The 15,838-nt window shown below is 39.3% G+C and overlaps 1 protein-coding gene across 3 annotated transcripts in view; it reads right to left on the reverse strand.

Moving 5' to 3' along the window:
• The window catches only part of dnaaf11 (dynein axonemal assembly factor 11), a 52,919-nt gene that overhangs the window by 13,347 nt on the left and 23,734 nt on the right, over positions 1-15,838 (reverse strand). For 2 of the 3 annotated variants that reach the window (XM_063041605.1, XM_063041596.1), the window contains exons 6-9: positions 10,869-11,060; positions 7,016-7,090; positions 2,710-2,775; positions 1,643-1,712 (exon numbers count right to left, since the gene is read on the reverse strand). In XM_063041605.1, the coding sequence (XP_062897675.1) occupies positions 1,643-1,712; positions 2,710-2,775; positions 7,016-7,090; positions 10,869-11,060 (403 nt within the window). The remainder of the gene's footprint in view (positions 1-1,642; positions 1,713-2,709; positions 2,776-7,015; positions 7,091-10,868; positions 11,061-15,838) is intronic. The other variant, XM_063041615.1, reaches the window with a different exon arrangement.

Below are 15,838 nucleotides of genomic sequence, written 5' to 3' on the forward strand. Positions count from 1 at the left end.
GATGAAAGAGTCAATGAAGAGGGAAGAGAAAGCACAATTGATGTAGTCCTTATCAATCTACATATATCCATTTATAGTATGTCAGGAATGACCTCCATAAGTACTTCTTAAGATCTGATTTCACATTCAGACCAGAGATAAACACCATTGTGTGTCACCGGCAATTTACTGATGGAATTGATTCTTAACAGATGAAATAGTGCATAACTGAGCATCGAACTTCTGACTTACCAATGTCTCAGAAATAATTACTTCAACTATGTCAAGGACTATCACATTTAAAGGAGGTGATGCACTCAAATCTAAAAATGCATTTACTAACCCATTTTATTAACATGAGGCTATGATATTGTGGTTCTAGATCCACTTCCTCAAACCTGACATTTGCTATTAACAGCCAAAGCTACCTCATTCCACTGCTGTCTTTGTCTGGAGCATTTTCAGTCCGCTACAAATAGATCACTTTTCCCTGACTTAGGCCTCCTGTGTACATCCAAAAACAATAGAACCCACTCTCTTCAGTGATATATTGTTAGACTTCATTTTCCACAAGATTAAGTACTATAGTCTCATTCTCCATCCACTGCAACCATAATACATCTTCCTCTAATTCCAAAACAAAACAGAAAAAAGCTCAGGTAGCATTTGTGGAAGTATATTTCAGGTCAGAGAAAAGACTGTTCTCTTTCCACAGATGCAGCCAATGAGTTCTCCCCATTTTGCGTGATGTTTTCTTATGTTCAGGTATGCAAGAATCAGAATCAAAATCAGATTCAATATCAGTGGCACATGTCATGAAATCAGTTGTTTTGCGCTTGCAGTACATTGCAACACATAATAAAAAACTAAGTATATATACTGTATAAGAAAAAAACTAAAATACATAAGTAGTGGAAAAAAAGGAGGGGGGAAATTGAGGTAGTGTTTATAGTTTCAGCGTCCATTCAGAAATCTGATGGTGGAGGAGAAGAAGCTGTTCCTGAAACATTGAGTATGTGTCTTCAGGCACCTGCACCCCCTTCCTGCATGCTAGCAATCAGAAGAAGGCATGTCTTGGATGATAGGGGCTCCTTAATGTTGGATGCTGACTTTTTGAGGCATCACATTTCGAAGGTGTCTTGATGCTGGGGAGGCTACTGCCCATGATGTGCTGGCTGAGTTTTACAACTTTCTGAGCTATTTCCGATCCTGTGGAGTGACCCCTCCATACCAGTAATGTAACTAGCATGCACTCTGCACGGTACAGCTGTAGAGATTTGTGAGTGTCACTGGTGATATACCAAGTCTCATCGAGAATACATGTAACATTTAAGCACTATTACATCTGCCCCTGTAGCACATGGCAGTATGTGTTAATAATTAAGGCGGCTAGAGGAGTGTGCAGCATTTCAGTTTTTGAAGCCATGTTGTACAAGCAATGTTATTACTGTTTTCAGTTTAAATCTACTGACATCTAATCCATGTAAATTTATGACAAAATTGGATATATAGGTTGAAGAGAAATGCAGCACAAGGTAAAATGATTGGAAAAGAGGAAGGTGATCTCTTTGAATCAACAGGCAGGTTTTACTTTTTTCAGTTTCAAATAGTTTTGATGGCGTAAGTAGGTGTAACATTAATTTTACGTTCATCAGTTACTGACCTTTCCTTTAACCTTCACACAAACATGTGTTGGTTGAACATCAATGTCAAGTAGAGATGTATCCAGATACCTGTGGAATTAATTTTAAGAAGGTTAGAATTTGTGCTGAATTATTCAAACTCAGATTTCACTAATTCATAGAAATTTATTGTACAGAAGTACGGCATTTTTACCTCTGTATTTACATCACCTAAAAAAGAGCTGTCTAATTCTCAGTGTGCAGCTTTGCAGATTATGGCCATCAATCACTAATCAGGGTATATTTTAAAATACGATGAAGGTCTTGCCACAGTTACCCTTTCAGGCAGTGGATTCCAAACCATCACAACTCTGGCTGTTTTTCTCTTGGATTGCCTTTAATCTTTGATCTCAGGGTACTCATATCAAAGACAGCAGGTCCTTCCTATTCCCTCCTCAAGACCTCTCAATTATTAACATCTCACTTAATTCACCCATCAGCTTTTATTGTTAAAGAAAAAACAACACCCAGGCTAACCAATCTTCCCTCATCATTAAATATCTATAACTGGACATTCTGCATCCACTTCAGTGTAATATCTTTGATGTAATATGGTATGCAGAAATTTATACAGTAGAAATCAGTGACCTAATTAATGTTTTGGACATGAGCACCATGATTGCCCTACTCATCTGTTTTATGCCTTGACTAATAAAGGGTAGTTTCCAATTTACATATAATCGCCTGGAAAATTCCCTTACCCTGACTGAGGGTTTGACTATGTTGTGTTTCAGTGCAACACGGTGGAGAGGTCAGCACATGAGCTTGTGTTATTATTTCTACTGCACAGATCCTAAAATCATTCAGATAGTTCTCTAAACCACCCAAAAAGAGCTCTTATATGGAATAGGTGCACGCCCAAAACTAATGGAACCCTACCCTACCACAATGGAACCCAGTACTGCACAACTAATATCAGAAACTCAGTTAGTCTCAAAAGTATACAACAGTTATTAAAATACCCTAAAAATAATAAATTTTATCTACAGATGGTTAAACTTTGATAGGCATTGGGCAGTTAATTATTAAATTACTAAGCAAAGCCAACCTGTAAACAGCAAGATCTAATAGTAATTGATTATTTTCCTCATCATCGGTCAATGAGAAATCAATCCTATGGAGAACAATAAAAGATAAATTAATCTCTAATCATACTCCATTTAAAAAATGTTATACCACAAGACTTTAGTAAATGACACTGAATGATTTACTCATGTTATGATGTGACTGATGCAAAGGGCTGGATTTTGGTGAAAATCACAGCAATGCTGCTAAATCAAGTTCAAATTCAGTTTTGTCATTCAATCTATCACAGGTATACAGCCAAATGAAACGACATTTCTCTGGACTGAGATGCACCACTCATTACATACAACTCATACACATAACGCAAAGTAATATTAACATGAATAAATTAACAAACAATGAGGTGCATATACAAGTTAAAAAGTAAACAGTATAACGCTACTGGCACTTCATATGTGAAGAGACCTGTGTGGTGGCAGGGAATTCAGTAGTCTCACGGCCTAGGGGAAGAAGCTGTTTCCCATTCTAACAGTCCTTGTCCTAATGCTACGATACCTCCTGCCTGATGGATCAAAGAGATTCCTGGATGGATGGCAGAGAATGATGAGGGCCCTGCTTACACATCTGATAAATATCTCTAGTGGGTGGAAGAGAGCCCCTTATGAGCCTCTCAGCAGTCCAAACAATCCTTTGTAGGGACTTGGGGTCAGATGCCTTGCAATTTCTGTACCAGATGGTGATGCAGCTGGTCAGGACTTTCTCCATGGTGCTCCCATAAAAAATGGTTAGGGGTAGGAATAGAGCTTCATTTGCCTCAAGAGGTGAGATGCTGCTGTACTTTCTTGACCAAATAGGTGGTGTTGAGACACCAGATGAGATTGTCCATTTGTCCGTCATGTGCACTCCCAGAATCCTGGTGCCTCTAACTCTCTCCACAAAGGAGCCATATATATGCTGTGAAGAGCATGCACTTTCCTAAAGTCCACAATCATCTCTCGGGTCTTGTCCCCGTTGAGACTCGAGTTTTGTGCTTACACCATTCTGCCAGCCACTCTGCCTCCTCTCTATATGCTGTCTCATCCTCGCAGTTGATGAAGCTAACCAATGTTGTGTCATTAGTCTACTTGATGGTTCGGTTTGAACTGGATCTAACAGTGCAGTCATGCATCAGCAGCATAATAGCAGCGGGCTAAGCATTTAGCACTGGGGAGCACCAGTGCTCAGTGAGATGGAGCAAGAGATGTATCTGCCAACACAGACTGGCTGTGATCTTTTTGTCAAGAAGTCCAAGATTCAGACACAGCAAGAGGGGTTGAGACCCAATGACGACAATGTACCCAAAAGCTTCTGACGGATGAATGTATTAAACTCCAAGCTGAAATCAATAAACAGCATCATGGCATATGAAGCAGCATTTTCTAGGTGGGACAGAACTTAATGGAGGGCAAAGGCTATGGCATCATCAGTGGACCGATTTGAACGATAAGCAAACTAGAAAGAGTCCAATGTAGCAAGAAGATGGAACTTAAAGCAGTCCATAACCAACTGTGCAACTGTTATACTTTTGATATTTTAATAAAATATTGGGAACAATTTAAATGAACCCTCTTGAATTTAAAAAAACATTTATAAATGCAGATACTAGTTTTGTTAGATTTGCTAATTTTAAAAATATCATTTTACTTCTCTTCTGTGTCTCTCTTAATCATATCAATATCTTCCTCTTAATTGTGCATGATTTGATATTGAACAACTACCTTAACTTGCAATTACTGGCTCAAAATCTGTGTGACAAAGTGAAAATTATTTAATTTGATTGGTGAAGTGAGTACAGTTGCTAGTCGTGTGCATGTGCGCGCACGCGCACACACACACACACACACACACAAAGACATACATATACACACACACACACATACATATATACATATATATCATTAAATTGGATATATTGGCTTGTTTAAATCTTAAGGCCCTTACTAAAGCATCCCAACTACAAAAAGATTTAGATGCACACAGCAGATAATGTGGGAACTAAAAGACAAAATAATATGGATCAGACATAAGAAAAACAATGACAGAATTAATCAGATGTGGCAGCACCTAGGGAATTGAGAAACTATAGCTGAGAAAAGGATATGGATAGGGCTTGTGTTACATGTATTGGCCACAGTCCAAATGATCATTCAGTCTGTTTACTATACCAGATTAATCTGCACCAATGGGTCTAACAATAGGGTGAGAGGCGCCTATAAACAGAGTTAGAGCTACTTACACAGGAGTTGAACTTGCTCTGTAAAATTATTATAGCTCCAAAACTGTAGAAGCATGTGATATTTTATAATAGCAGGAGCATTTCCTATTATATAATCCTATCTCATATTTTATCTGTTCATATATAATTTATTACAGTTTATATCACATTAACAACAGTGCTACTTAATTTCAATAACATTTTACAAAGTGCTTTGAGTTGCACCATTCTACGAGATTTGACTTGTTTAATTCTATCCATATAGGTTCAGGTCAAACACAGAAAGAAGATAATGGAGGACTATTTATTGGATTACGCGGTCTATAACTCTGTACTACTGCCTCTGGTGGGTCTCCTGCTACAAGGCAAACCGTGACAGAGGTGACTAGGATATTGGCTGAAATATACAATTCTGTGGGCATGACTTCATCAAGCTGTTGTTTGACTAGCTTGTAGAACATCTGTCCAAATTTAAAATTACTCATTGATGCTTGTGAAAGGAACTTTACAAACATACTAGAATGCAAGTGGCATTGCAAATACAAATCTTATTTTCTAGTTTAATACAATCTCTGGTGTAATACAGGTTCATCTCCCTCTACACTTGGTTGGCTCTACTATAACTTTCAGCAGTTAATTAAAAATTTCAAGAGGCATAAAAACATAACAAATAGGAGCAGATTAAGAAATAGGAGCACAAAGCAGCCATCTGGTCTGTTGAGCCTGCTCCACCTTTCAGTAAGATCAAGGCTGATATTATTGACAATATTGATATTTTACTGTAGGTGTTTTGTCCAGAAAGTTCTCAATTTTGGTCTACCTGCTGTATTAGAGGCCAAACTTTTGCTGCATTTACACAGCTTATCTGTATCTTCCCTCTCAATCTGAGTCATGTTTAATTTCACAAATATTCCCAAATTTGAAAGTAAATTGATTATCAAAGTACATATATGTCACCATATACCACCTTGCAATTTATTTTCTTGTGAGCATACTCAATAAATCCATAATGGAAAAATAAAATACCATACCAACTTAAGCATTCAACCAGTGTATAAAAAACAAATTGCGCAAATACAAAACTGATAAATAAATAAATAAGCAATAAATATCAAAATTATGAGATGAAGAATCCTTCAAAGTGAGTCCATAGGTTGTGAGAACATTTCAATGAAGGAGCAAGTGAACTGAAGCTGAGTACCTTCGCAACAACTTTTAACAACACTAAAGCTAGGTCAGTCAGCAAATCTAGTTTGAACACATAGTTAGGAAGATGTTGAGCCCTAGTTGATAGTAGCTCATCTTAAAAGGTTCAATAACCTGATATAATATAGATTATCACAGGATCTAAATCAAGAAACACACACAAAATGCTGGAGGGCCACAGCAGGCCAGGCAGCATCTACAGAAAAGAGCACGTCGACATTTCAGGCTGAGACCCTTCAGCAGGTGCTGAGTTCTTCCAGCATTTTGTGTGTGTTACTTGGATTTTCAGCATCTGCAGATTTTTTTGTTAAAAATCAAGGCATCATTTCCTCATATTTTAGACAGATAATTTATTGATCCTAAAGGAAATTTCTGTGTCACAGTAGCAATATTTGTTCAGATATACAAATATTAGAAGAGAAGAAAGAAAGAATACAGATAAGTTACCTTAAAAATGAGATGTACAAGATTTATTTCAAAGATTACAAGATCACACCCCCAACTATAGATTGACTCATTATAGAGCCTGATGGCAGAGGGTAAGAGTGATCTCAATTGGCGCTCTTTGGAGCAATGCAGTATCTTAGTCAATGGGAGATGTTGTCTCTCCAGAGAAACTGTACTAGGAGGGACTGTTAAAGATTTATCAAACATTTGTTTCAATTCTAAAGATACACTGTATACTTTACTTTTTAAAATGTGAACCACATTAATCATTTAACTATTTTATCAGTGAATTGAATTTTTATTATGAATTGAATTAATACATAAACAGTTATTAGATGTAATGTTAGTATATAAATAGTGCTGAAATTTTCAATCATATCACACATAAATGAGGTAGTCTGCCAATAAGTAAGTCACATACTTAGGTTCATTAACATTAAGGACTCTTCCTTCAGAAGTTATCAGTGTTCGTTGTGGTTTCTGTTTTCTATGATTTCTGCAAAGGAAATGGTATTTGCTTTCTATGAAACAAGCAGCTCACAAAACTAAAATCTTAGAACATTAACTTTTGTCCTCTTCATTCGGCAGCTTTTGGTGACTTACACCTACAGTACAATATCATAAGTATCTTAATCAAGTCCCGGTTCTCTTTGGAGAGCAGATACTGCATGTAATGGAAACTAGTTAATCAATTCTATCAATACACAATGTCCATACATGCGTACTTTGTGGTAGAAGCTGATAAAACAGCCATGAAATGTAACAACCCCATCAAAAATTACCAAAGCTAAAAGTAGCATGGCCAGTACCAGAAGGCAAAAACAACAGAGTTCACAGCATGGGATAAATCAGACCAGAAGCACTCACCATGCCGTCATGTGGTTTATTTGCTTATCGAAACATCACAGGATTATTTTGATGCCTTCAATATACAGAAAGGATTGGTGTAACTTAATATACACCATTAATTATGGATAATATGCAAATTAATTATGGAATATGCTTTATTACTGTTCAGTTCCCAGATGCTTATAATTATCATAAAGCAAACCCAGCACTTTAAATATTAAACTACTATTTGAGTAGGTATCAGTAGAATACTGATTTGCAAAATACCATAATACTGTTTGTTTAATGACTGAAATAAATATAGGACTGGCTGTATACGCATGCTCAGCAGCTCAGGCAACATCTGTGCAGAAAATCAATGGTAAAGTTGCAATTTGATGACTTTTCAACTGAAATAAAAGTGAACAAGGTAAAAATGACGAATGGAAATCCCAGACAGAAGAGCAGAGCTGCTTCAAGAACAACATTTCTGGAAGAGAAGAGGCAGAGAATTAAACAGTAATTCAAAAATAAAATATTGCAGATACAGGAAATCTGAACATAAAAACAGAAAATAATGGAAGCACTCAGCTGGTCAGGCAGCACCCATGGAGGTAGAAACTTAGGTAATGTTTCTGGCCGATGACCTTAGAGGAAAATGTATTGAAAGTATCCCTCTAGTATAAATAAGAGTATACTGGATTAAAATGTCCATGCTAAAAATGAATTATTCAAAAATATATTTCTGAATTTTCTTTACATTTTACATTTATCAGGAAACCCAAGTAAAATAAAAACCTTTTCAGAATTCCGAACTGTAAATAGGACAGTGTTAAAAATCTACTCAAAAAGGCAGCAAGTGTTAATTGAGGTCTTTATCACAAAAGTAGTAAAAATAAAAGTTGGCCAGAATCTCCACTCTATCTCATGAGCCAACATCTCCTGCTGGATGTGTATGTTCAAGTAATGAGTTCAGATAATGTCAGATTTAGCTGCCGTTCCTTTGTCATAAAATACTGTAGAACATAGAACATAGAATAGTACAGCACAGTACAGGCCCTTCGGTCCACAATGTTGTGCCGACTCTTAAACCCTGCCTCCCATATAAGCCCACCACCTTAAATTCCTCCATATACCTGTCTAGTAGTCTCTTAAACTTCACTAGTGTATCTCCCTCCACCATTGACTCAGGCAGTGCATTCCACGCACCAACCACTCTCTGAGTAAAACACCTTCCTCTGATATCCCCCTTGAACTTCCTTACCTTAAAGCCATGTCCTCTTGTACTGAGCAGTGGTACCCTGGGGAAGAGGTGCTGGCTGTCCACTCTATCTATTCCTCTTAATATCTTGTATACCTCTATCATGTCTCCTCTCATCCTTCTTCTCTCCAAAGAGTAAAGCCCTAGCTCCCTTAATCTCTGATCATAATGCATACTCTCTAAACCAGGCAGCATCCTGGTAAATCTCCTCTGTACCCTTTCCAATGCTTCCACATCCTTCCTATAGTGAAGCGACCAGAACTGGACACAGTACTCCAAGTGTGGCCTAATCAGAATTTTATAGAGCTGCATTATTACCTCGCGACTCTTAAACTCTATTCCTCAACTTATGAAAGCCAACACCCTACAAGCTTTCTTAACTACCCTATCTACCTGTGAGGCAACTTTCAGGGATCTATGGACATATACCCCCAGTTCCCTCTGCTCCTCCACACTACCAAGTATCCTGCCATTTACTTTGTACTCTGCCTTGGAGTTTGTCCTTCCAAAGTGTACCACCTCAAACTTCTCCGGGTTGAACTCCATCTGCCACTTCTCAGCCCACTTCTGCATCATATCAATGTCTCTCTGCAATCTTCGACAATCCTCTACACTATCCACAACACCACCAACCTTTGTGTCGTCTGCAAACTTGCCAACCCACCCTTCTACCCTCACATCCAGGTCAGTAATAAAAATCACAAAAAGTAGAGGTCCCAGAATTGATCCTTGTGGGACACTGCTAGTCACAATCCTCCAGTTTGAATGTACTCCCTCCAACACGACCCTCTGCTTTCTGCAGGCAAGCCAATTCTGAATCCACCTGGCCAAACTTCCCTGGATCCTATGCCTTCTGACTTTCTGAATAAGCCTACCGTGTGGAACCTTGTCAAATGCCTTACTAAAATCCATGTAGATCATATCCACGGCACTACCCTCATCTATATGCCTGGTCACCTCCTTAAAGAACTCTATCAGGCTTGTTAGACACGATCTGCCCTTTACAAAGCCATGCTGACTGTCCCTGATCAGACCATAATTCTCTAAATGCCCATAGATCCTATCGCTAAGAATCTTTTCCAACAGCTTTCCCACCACAGACGTAAGGCTCACTGGTCTATGATTACCCAGATTATCCCTACTACCTTCTTTGAACACAGGGACAACATTCATCTCCCTCCAATCCTCCAGTACCATTCCCGTGGACAAGAAGGACATAAAGATCCTAGCCAAAGGCTCAGCAATCTCTTCCCTTGCCTCATGGAGCAGCCTGGATATTCCGTTAGGCCCCGGGAACTTATCCATCCTAATTTAACAACTCCAACACCTCCTCTCCCTTAGTATCAACATGCTCCAGAACATCAACCTCTCTCATATTGTCCTCACCGTCATCAAGTTCTCTCTCATTGGTGAATACCGAAGAGAAGTATTCATTGAGGACTTCGCTCACTTCCACAGCTTCCAGGCACATCTTCCCAACTTTATCTCTAATTGGTCCTACCTTCACTTCTGTCATCCTTTTGCTCTTCACATAATTGAAGAATGCCTTGGGGTTTTCCTTTACCCTCCTCGCCAAGGCCTTCTCATGCCCCCTTCTTGCTCTTCTCAGCCCCTTCTTAAGCTCCTTTCTTGCTTCCCTATATTCCTCAATAGACCCATCTGATCCTTGCTTCCTAAAACTCATGTATGCTGACTTCTTCCACCTGACTAGATTTTCCACCTCACTTGTCACCCATGGTTCCTTCACCCTACCATTCTTTATCTTCCTCACCGGGACAAATATCCCTAACATTCTGCAAGAGATCCCTAAACATCGACCACATGTCCATAGTACATTTCTCTGCAAAAATATTATCCCAATTCACACCCGCAAGTTCTAGCCTTATAGCCTCATAACTTGCCCTTCCCCAATTACCACTATCACTATCTATTTTCACTCATACAGAATAACTCTTAAAATGAAGGTTAGGAAAGCAAATGAAAGTGAAGAACTTAAAAAGTGTCAAGAGTCAGGCATAAGTTAACAGAAAAATGCAATTTCAAGACATAGAAAGAAAAAGAAAATATGGAGACAGTTTCTCATTGACAATTTATAAACATTTCCATTTGTAATGTTTTACCTTAAAATAATTAGAAATATGCATTTCATTTACTATATTAATATATTTACTACTAATAATGTTACTTGTCCTGCTCTTTAGATTTCCTCATCTTCTCAATATATCTGTGGGTTTCCAGTCTTGATTCAGGTGTGTAATATGAAGGCTCCTCCCAGAATTTTTTGTTCATCTCATCTTCATCTGTTTTTGTGAGAGCTTTACCCTCTTTTGCATCAGTGTTGCTTTGCTCACTTTCTGTGTTCTGACCTTGAACAAGTCTTAATAGAAGAGAAAATAAGAAACAATAATCCAAAATGATTCTTCAACAACAGGAAAATACAATGCAGCTGAACCTACTGATGTTCCAAAATTATATGTGAGAGACACATGCGATCTGACATGTTTTTCCTTTCCAAATTATTATAGCAAAACTCTAAAATATAGTGAGTTGGCATGTGACACCTGGTTTCCATGGTTCTTTTAAACTCATCAAGGCCCCCATTTTGATTCTTCTTTAAAACACAATGGAGCTCTGTCCCAATGTTCCTGTTAAGTTCGGAAAGGCCCTATCTCCTGTATTCTTTTTAAATTCACTTGATTCACTGGTATTTTATTATATATATAGGCATCCGTTAGTCTCATGAGACCATGGATTTGCACCTTGGAAGGTGTCCAGGATGCAGGCCTGGGCAAGGTTGTATGGAAGACCGGCAGTCGTCCATGCTGCAAGTCTCCTCTCTCCATGCCACCGATGTTGTCCAAGGGAAGGGCACTAGGGCCGATACAGCTTGGCACAGGTGTCGTTGCAGAACAATGTATGGTTAAGTGCCTTGCTCAAGGATACAACACGCTGCCTCAGCTGAGGCTCGAACTAGCAACCTTCAGATCACTAGACCGATGCCTTAACCACTTGGCCACGCGCCAACATTTATTATAACTGCACGCAATATGCTAAAATATGAATTAGAAGTGTGCTGATATATTAATAGTAAAAAATCCAAAGGGATGACCTGATAAAAATACATATGATTATGAAAGGCATAAATAGGATAGGTGATAGTTTTTTCCCATGGTAAGAATATCAAAAACAAAAGGCTGAGATTTAATGTGAGAAAAAGAAGCTTTAAAGGAAACAGGGGACTAAATATTCTTTTACACATAAAGAGTGGTTGAATCTGGATGGAGCTGCCAGAGCAGTGGTAGAATCAGATACAAATATGGTTAAAAAGCATTTTGACAAATAATTAAATAAACAAGACAGTGAAGGATACAATCTTAATGTGGGCAAATGGGATTCGTGTAGATGTATAAAAAGGTCAGCATCCACATTTTGAGTGCCACAGTCCTGAGGCAACACCAGATTGCATTTTGGGAGAGAAAGTTTAAAAGAAGCAAGTGGGGCAATCAACACATTTTGCACACCACAGTCCCGAGGAGACACAGGTTGCACATAATTAGGCACACAGCAAGGACGAATAAAAAGAAGTTAGTTTTAAGTGAAATGGCCATTATGGGAGCGGCCATTGATGGAGTAAGCCAGTGTTAGAGTGGGGAGTTCAGGCATATGCTGAAGGTAGATATTTTTTCTTCAATTATCTATTCTCTCATTCTTTTTGCAAACTTAGAGCAGTGGGGATACGAGACTGGATGCTGTAATGCTCCTCTTGTGGGATGTGGGAAGGCAGGACGATCTCCAGTGTCCATGACTACTACACCTGCAAGCAGTGTATCAAGCTGCAGCTCCGAACAGACCATGTTAAGGGGTTGGAGATGGAAAAGTATGAACTCAGGATCATTCAGGAGGCTGAGAGGTTAATAGGACATAGAGGAAGGTAGTTACACCCAAGGCACAGGACACAGGCAACTGGGTGACCATCCGGACTGGGTAAGGGGATAGGATTCCCCTCAACAACAGGTGTACTGCTTTGGGGTCCAATAAGGTTTTATGGGTAAAAGTGTGAAATAAGAAAGGTATTATAGACCATGCAACAGTCTGTGGGATTTAGAGGAGCAAATTTGTAGTGAGATTGCAGACTGTTGCAATTAACATAAACTTGTTAAAGAAGATGACTTTAACTTTCCAGATATTGACTGGGACTTACATACTATAAAAGGGCTGGATGGGAAGGAACTTGTCAAATATGTTCAGGAAAGTTGCCTTAATTAGAAAATAGAAGTCACAACTAGAGAGAGTGCAATACTAGAGCTCATATTAGGGAATGAGACAGGGCAAATGACAGTACATAAGAACATACGAAATAGGAGCGGGAGTAGGCCATCCAGCTCATCAAGCCTGCCCTGCCGTTCAATAAGATCGTGGCTGATCTGTCCGTAAACTCAGCTCCATCTACCTTAACCCCATAACCCTTAATTCCCCTACTATGTAAAAATCTAACTGTATCTTAAATATATTTAGTGAAGAAGCCTCAACTGCTTCCCTGGGCAGGGAATTCCACAGATTCACCACTCTCTGGAAAAACAGTTTCTCCTCATCTCCATCCTAAATCTTCTCCCCTGAATCTTGAGGCAATGACCCCTAGTTCTAGTCTCACCTACCAATGGAAACAATTTTCCTACTTCTATCTTATCTATCCCTTTCAAGATTTTGTACGTTTCTATAAGATCCCCTCTCATTCTTCTGAAATCCAAAGAGTCTAGTCCCAAGCGACTCAATCTCTCCTCATAGGTTAACACCTTCATCTCTGGAATCAACCTGTTCTCCAGGTGCGGCCTCACCAGTATCCTGTATAGTTGCAGCACGACCTCCCTGCTCGTGAATTCAATCCCTCTAGCAATGAAGGCCAACATTCCATTTGCCTTCTTAATAACCTGTTGTACCTGCAAGCCAACTTTCTGCGAATCATGAACAAGCACTGCCAAGTCCCTCTGCACAACAGCATGTTGCAATCTTTCACCGCTTACATAATAATCTGCTCTTCTATTATTCCTTCCAAAGTGGATTTACCAAACCAGAAGTTTGTGTAGGGAACACTTTGCAGGTAGTGATCATAATGCCATCAATTTCAAGATAATTATAAAGAAGGATAGGTCTGATCCTCATGCTGAGAGTCTAAATGGGAGAAAAGTCAATTTTAATGGTGTCAAAAGATCTGGAATATTCGGATTGGAACAGATTGTTTTCTGGCAAATGTGTACTTGCTAAGTCGGAGGCCTTCAAAAGTGAAATTTGGAGAATACAGAGTTACTTGTCCCCGACAGAATAAAAGGCAAGGATAATAATGTAAGTTTATGAAAACAACAGAAATTCTGCAGATGCTGCAAGTTCAAGGAACACACATCAAAGTTGCTGGTGAACGCAGCAGGCCAGGCAGCATCTCTAGGAAGAGGTACAGTCGACATTTCAGGCCGAGACCCACTATGAAACCCTGGTTTTTGGAAGATATTGAGGACCTGGTTAAGGAAAGGAAGTGCATAGCAGGTATAGGTTGGCAGAAACAGATGAGGTACAGTTTCAAGAAAAGTTTGTGAACCCTCTGCAATTACCTGTTATTCTGCATAAATTACTCATAAAGTATGGTCTGACCTTCACCTACTGCAAGTCACTAACTGCCTTTTCAATTGTACTTTTCATGTCTTTATTGAACACATTGTTTAATCTTTCACAGTCCAGGCTGGAAAAAGTATGTGAGCTTTTATTTATTAACTGGTAGAATCTCCTTCAGCAGCAATAACCTCCACCAAACATTTCCTGTAGCTGCTTATCAGACTTGCACAATGGCGAGAAGGAATTTTAGACCATTCCTCCACACAAAACTGTTTCAGTTCATCAATATTTCTGGGATACTTTTCATGAACAGCCCTCTTCAGGTCATGCCACAGCATCTCAATTAGTTTAAGGTCTGGACTTTGACTTCGCCATTCCAAAGCTCTTGTGTTTCTGATCATTGTCTTGCTGCATCATCCAACTTCTAATAAGTTTCAGGTGATGGACTGCTACCCTGAATTCTCCTGTCAAATGTCTTGATATAATTTTGAATTCATTGTTCTGTCAACAATTACAAGCTGTCCAGGACTTGAGGCAGCAAAGCAGTTCCAAACCATGATGCTCCTTCCACCATGTGTCACACTTGGGATGAGGTTTTGGTGTTGGTGTGCAGTGCCCTTTTTCCTCCAAACATAACGGTATGCATTTCTGCCAATAAGTTCAACTTCTGTCTTATCTGATACGAAGATTGGGGAAGGGGAAAGTAGTGTTGAGGAAACAGGTAGGATGCAGAAGGACTTAGGCAGATTAGGAGAATGGGCAAGAAAATGGCAAATCAAATACAATGTTGGAAAATGCATGACCATGCACTTTGGTAGTAGAAATAAATGTGTGGACTATTTTCTAAACAGGGAGAAAATCCAGGAATCTGAGATGCAGGGGGATTTGGGAGTCCTTGTGCAGAACACCCTGAAGGTTAACTTGCAGGCTGAGTCAGTGGTGAGGAAGGCAAATGCCATGTTAGCATTCATTTCAAGAGGCCTATAATACAAGAGCAAGGATGTGATGCTGAGGCTCTATAAGTCACTGGTGAGGCCTCACCTTGAGTATTGTGAACAGTTTTGGGCCCTCATCTTAGAAAAGATGTTCTGGCAGTGGAGAGGGTCCAGAGGAAGTTCACAAGAATGATTCCAGGAATGAAAAGTTTATCATATGGCGAACGTTTGATAGTTCTGGGTCTGTACTTGCTGGAATTCAGAAGGATGAGGGGGGATCTCATTGAAACCTTTCGAATGTTGAAAGGCCTAGACAGAGTAGATTCAGAAAGGATGCTTCCCATGGTGGGGGAGTCTAGGACAAGAGGGCACAGCCTCAGGATAGAGGGGTGCCCTTTCAAAACAGAGATGCAGAAAAATTTCTTTAGCTGAAGGGTGGTGAATTTATGGCCACATGCAGTTGTGCAGGCCAGGTCATTGGGTGTATTTAAGGCAGAGATTGATATGTTCTTAATTGGAAATGGCATCAAAGGTTATAGGGAGAAGGCCAGGAACTGGGGTTGAGGAGTAGATTAAAAAAAGGATCAGGCATAACTGAATGGCAGAACAGACTCGG

Source organism: Mobula hypostoma, chromosome 1, assembly GCF_963921235.1.
Source record: "Mobula hypostoma chromosome 1, sMobHyp1.1, whole genome shotgun sequence".
Classification (NCBI taxonomy): Eukaryota; Metazoa; Chordata; class Chondrichthyes; order Myliobatiformes; family Myliobatidae; genus Mobula; species Mobula hypostoma.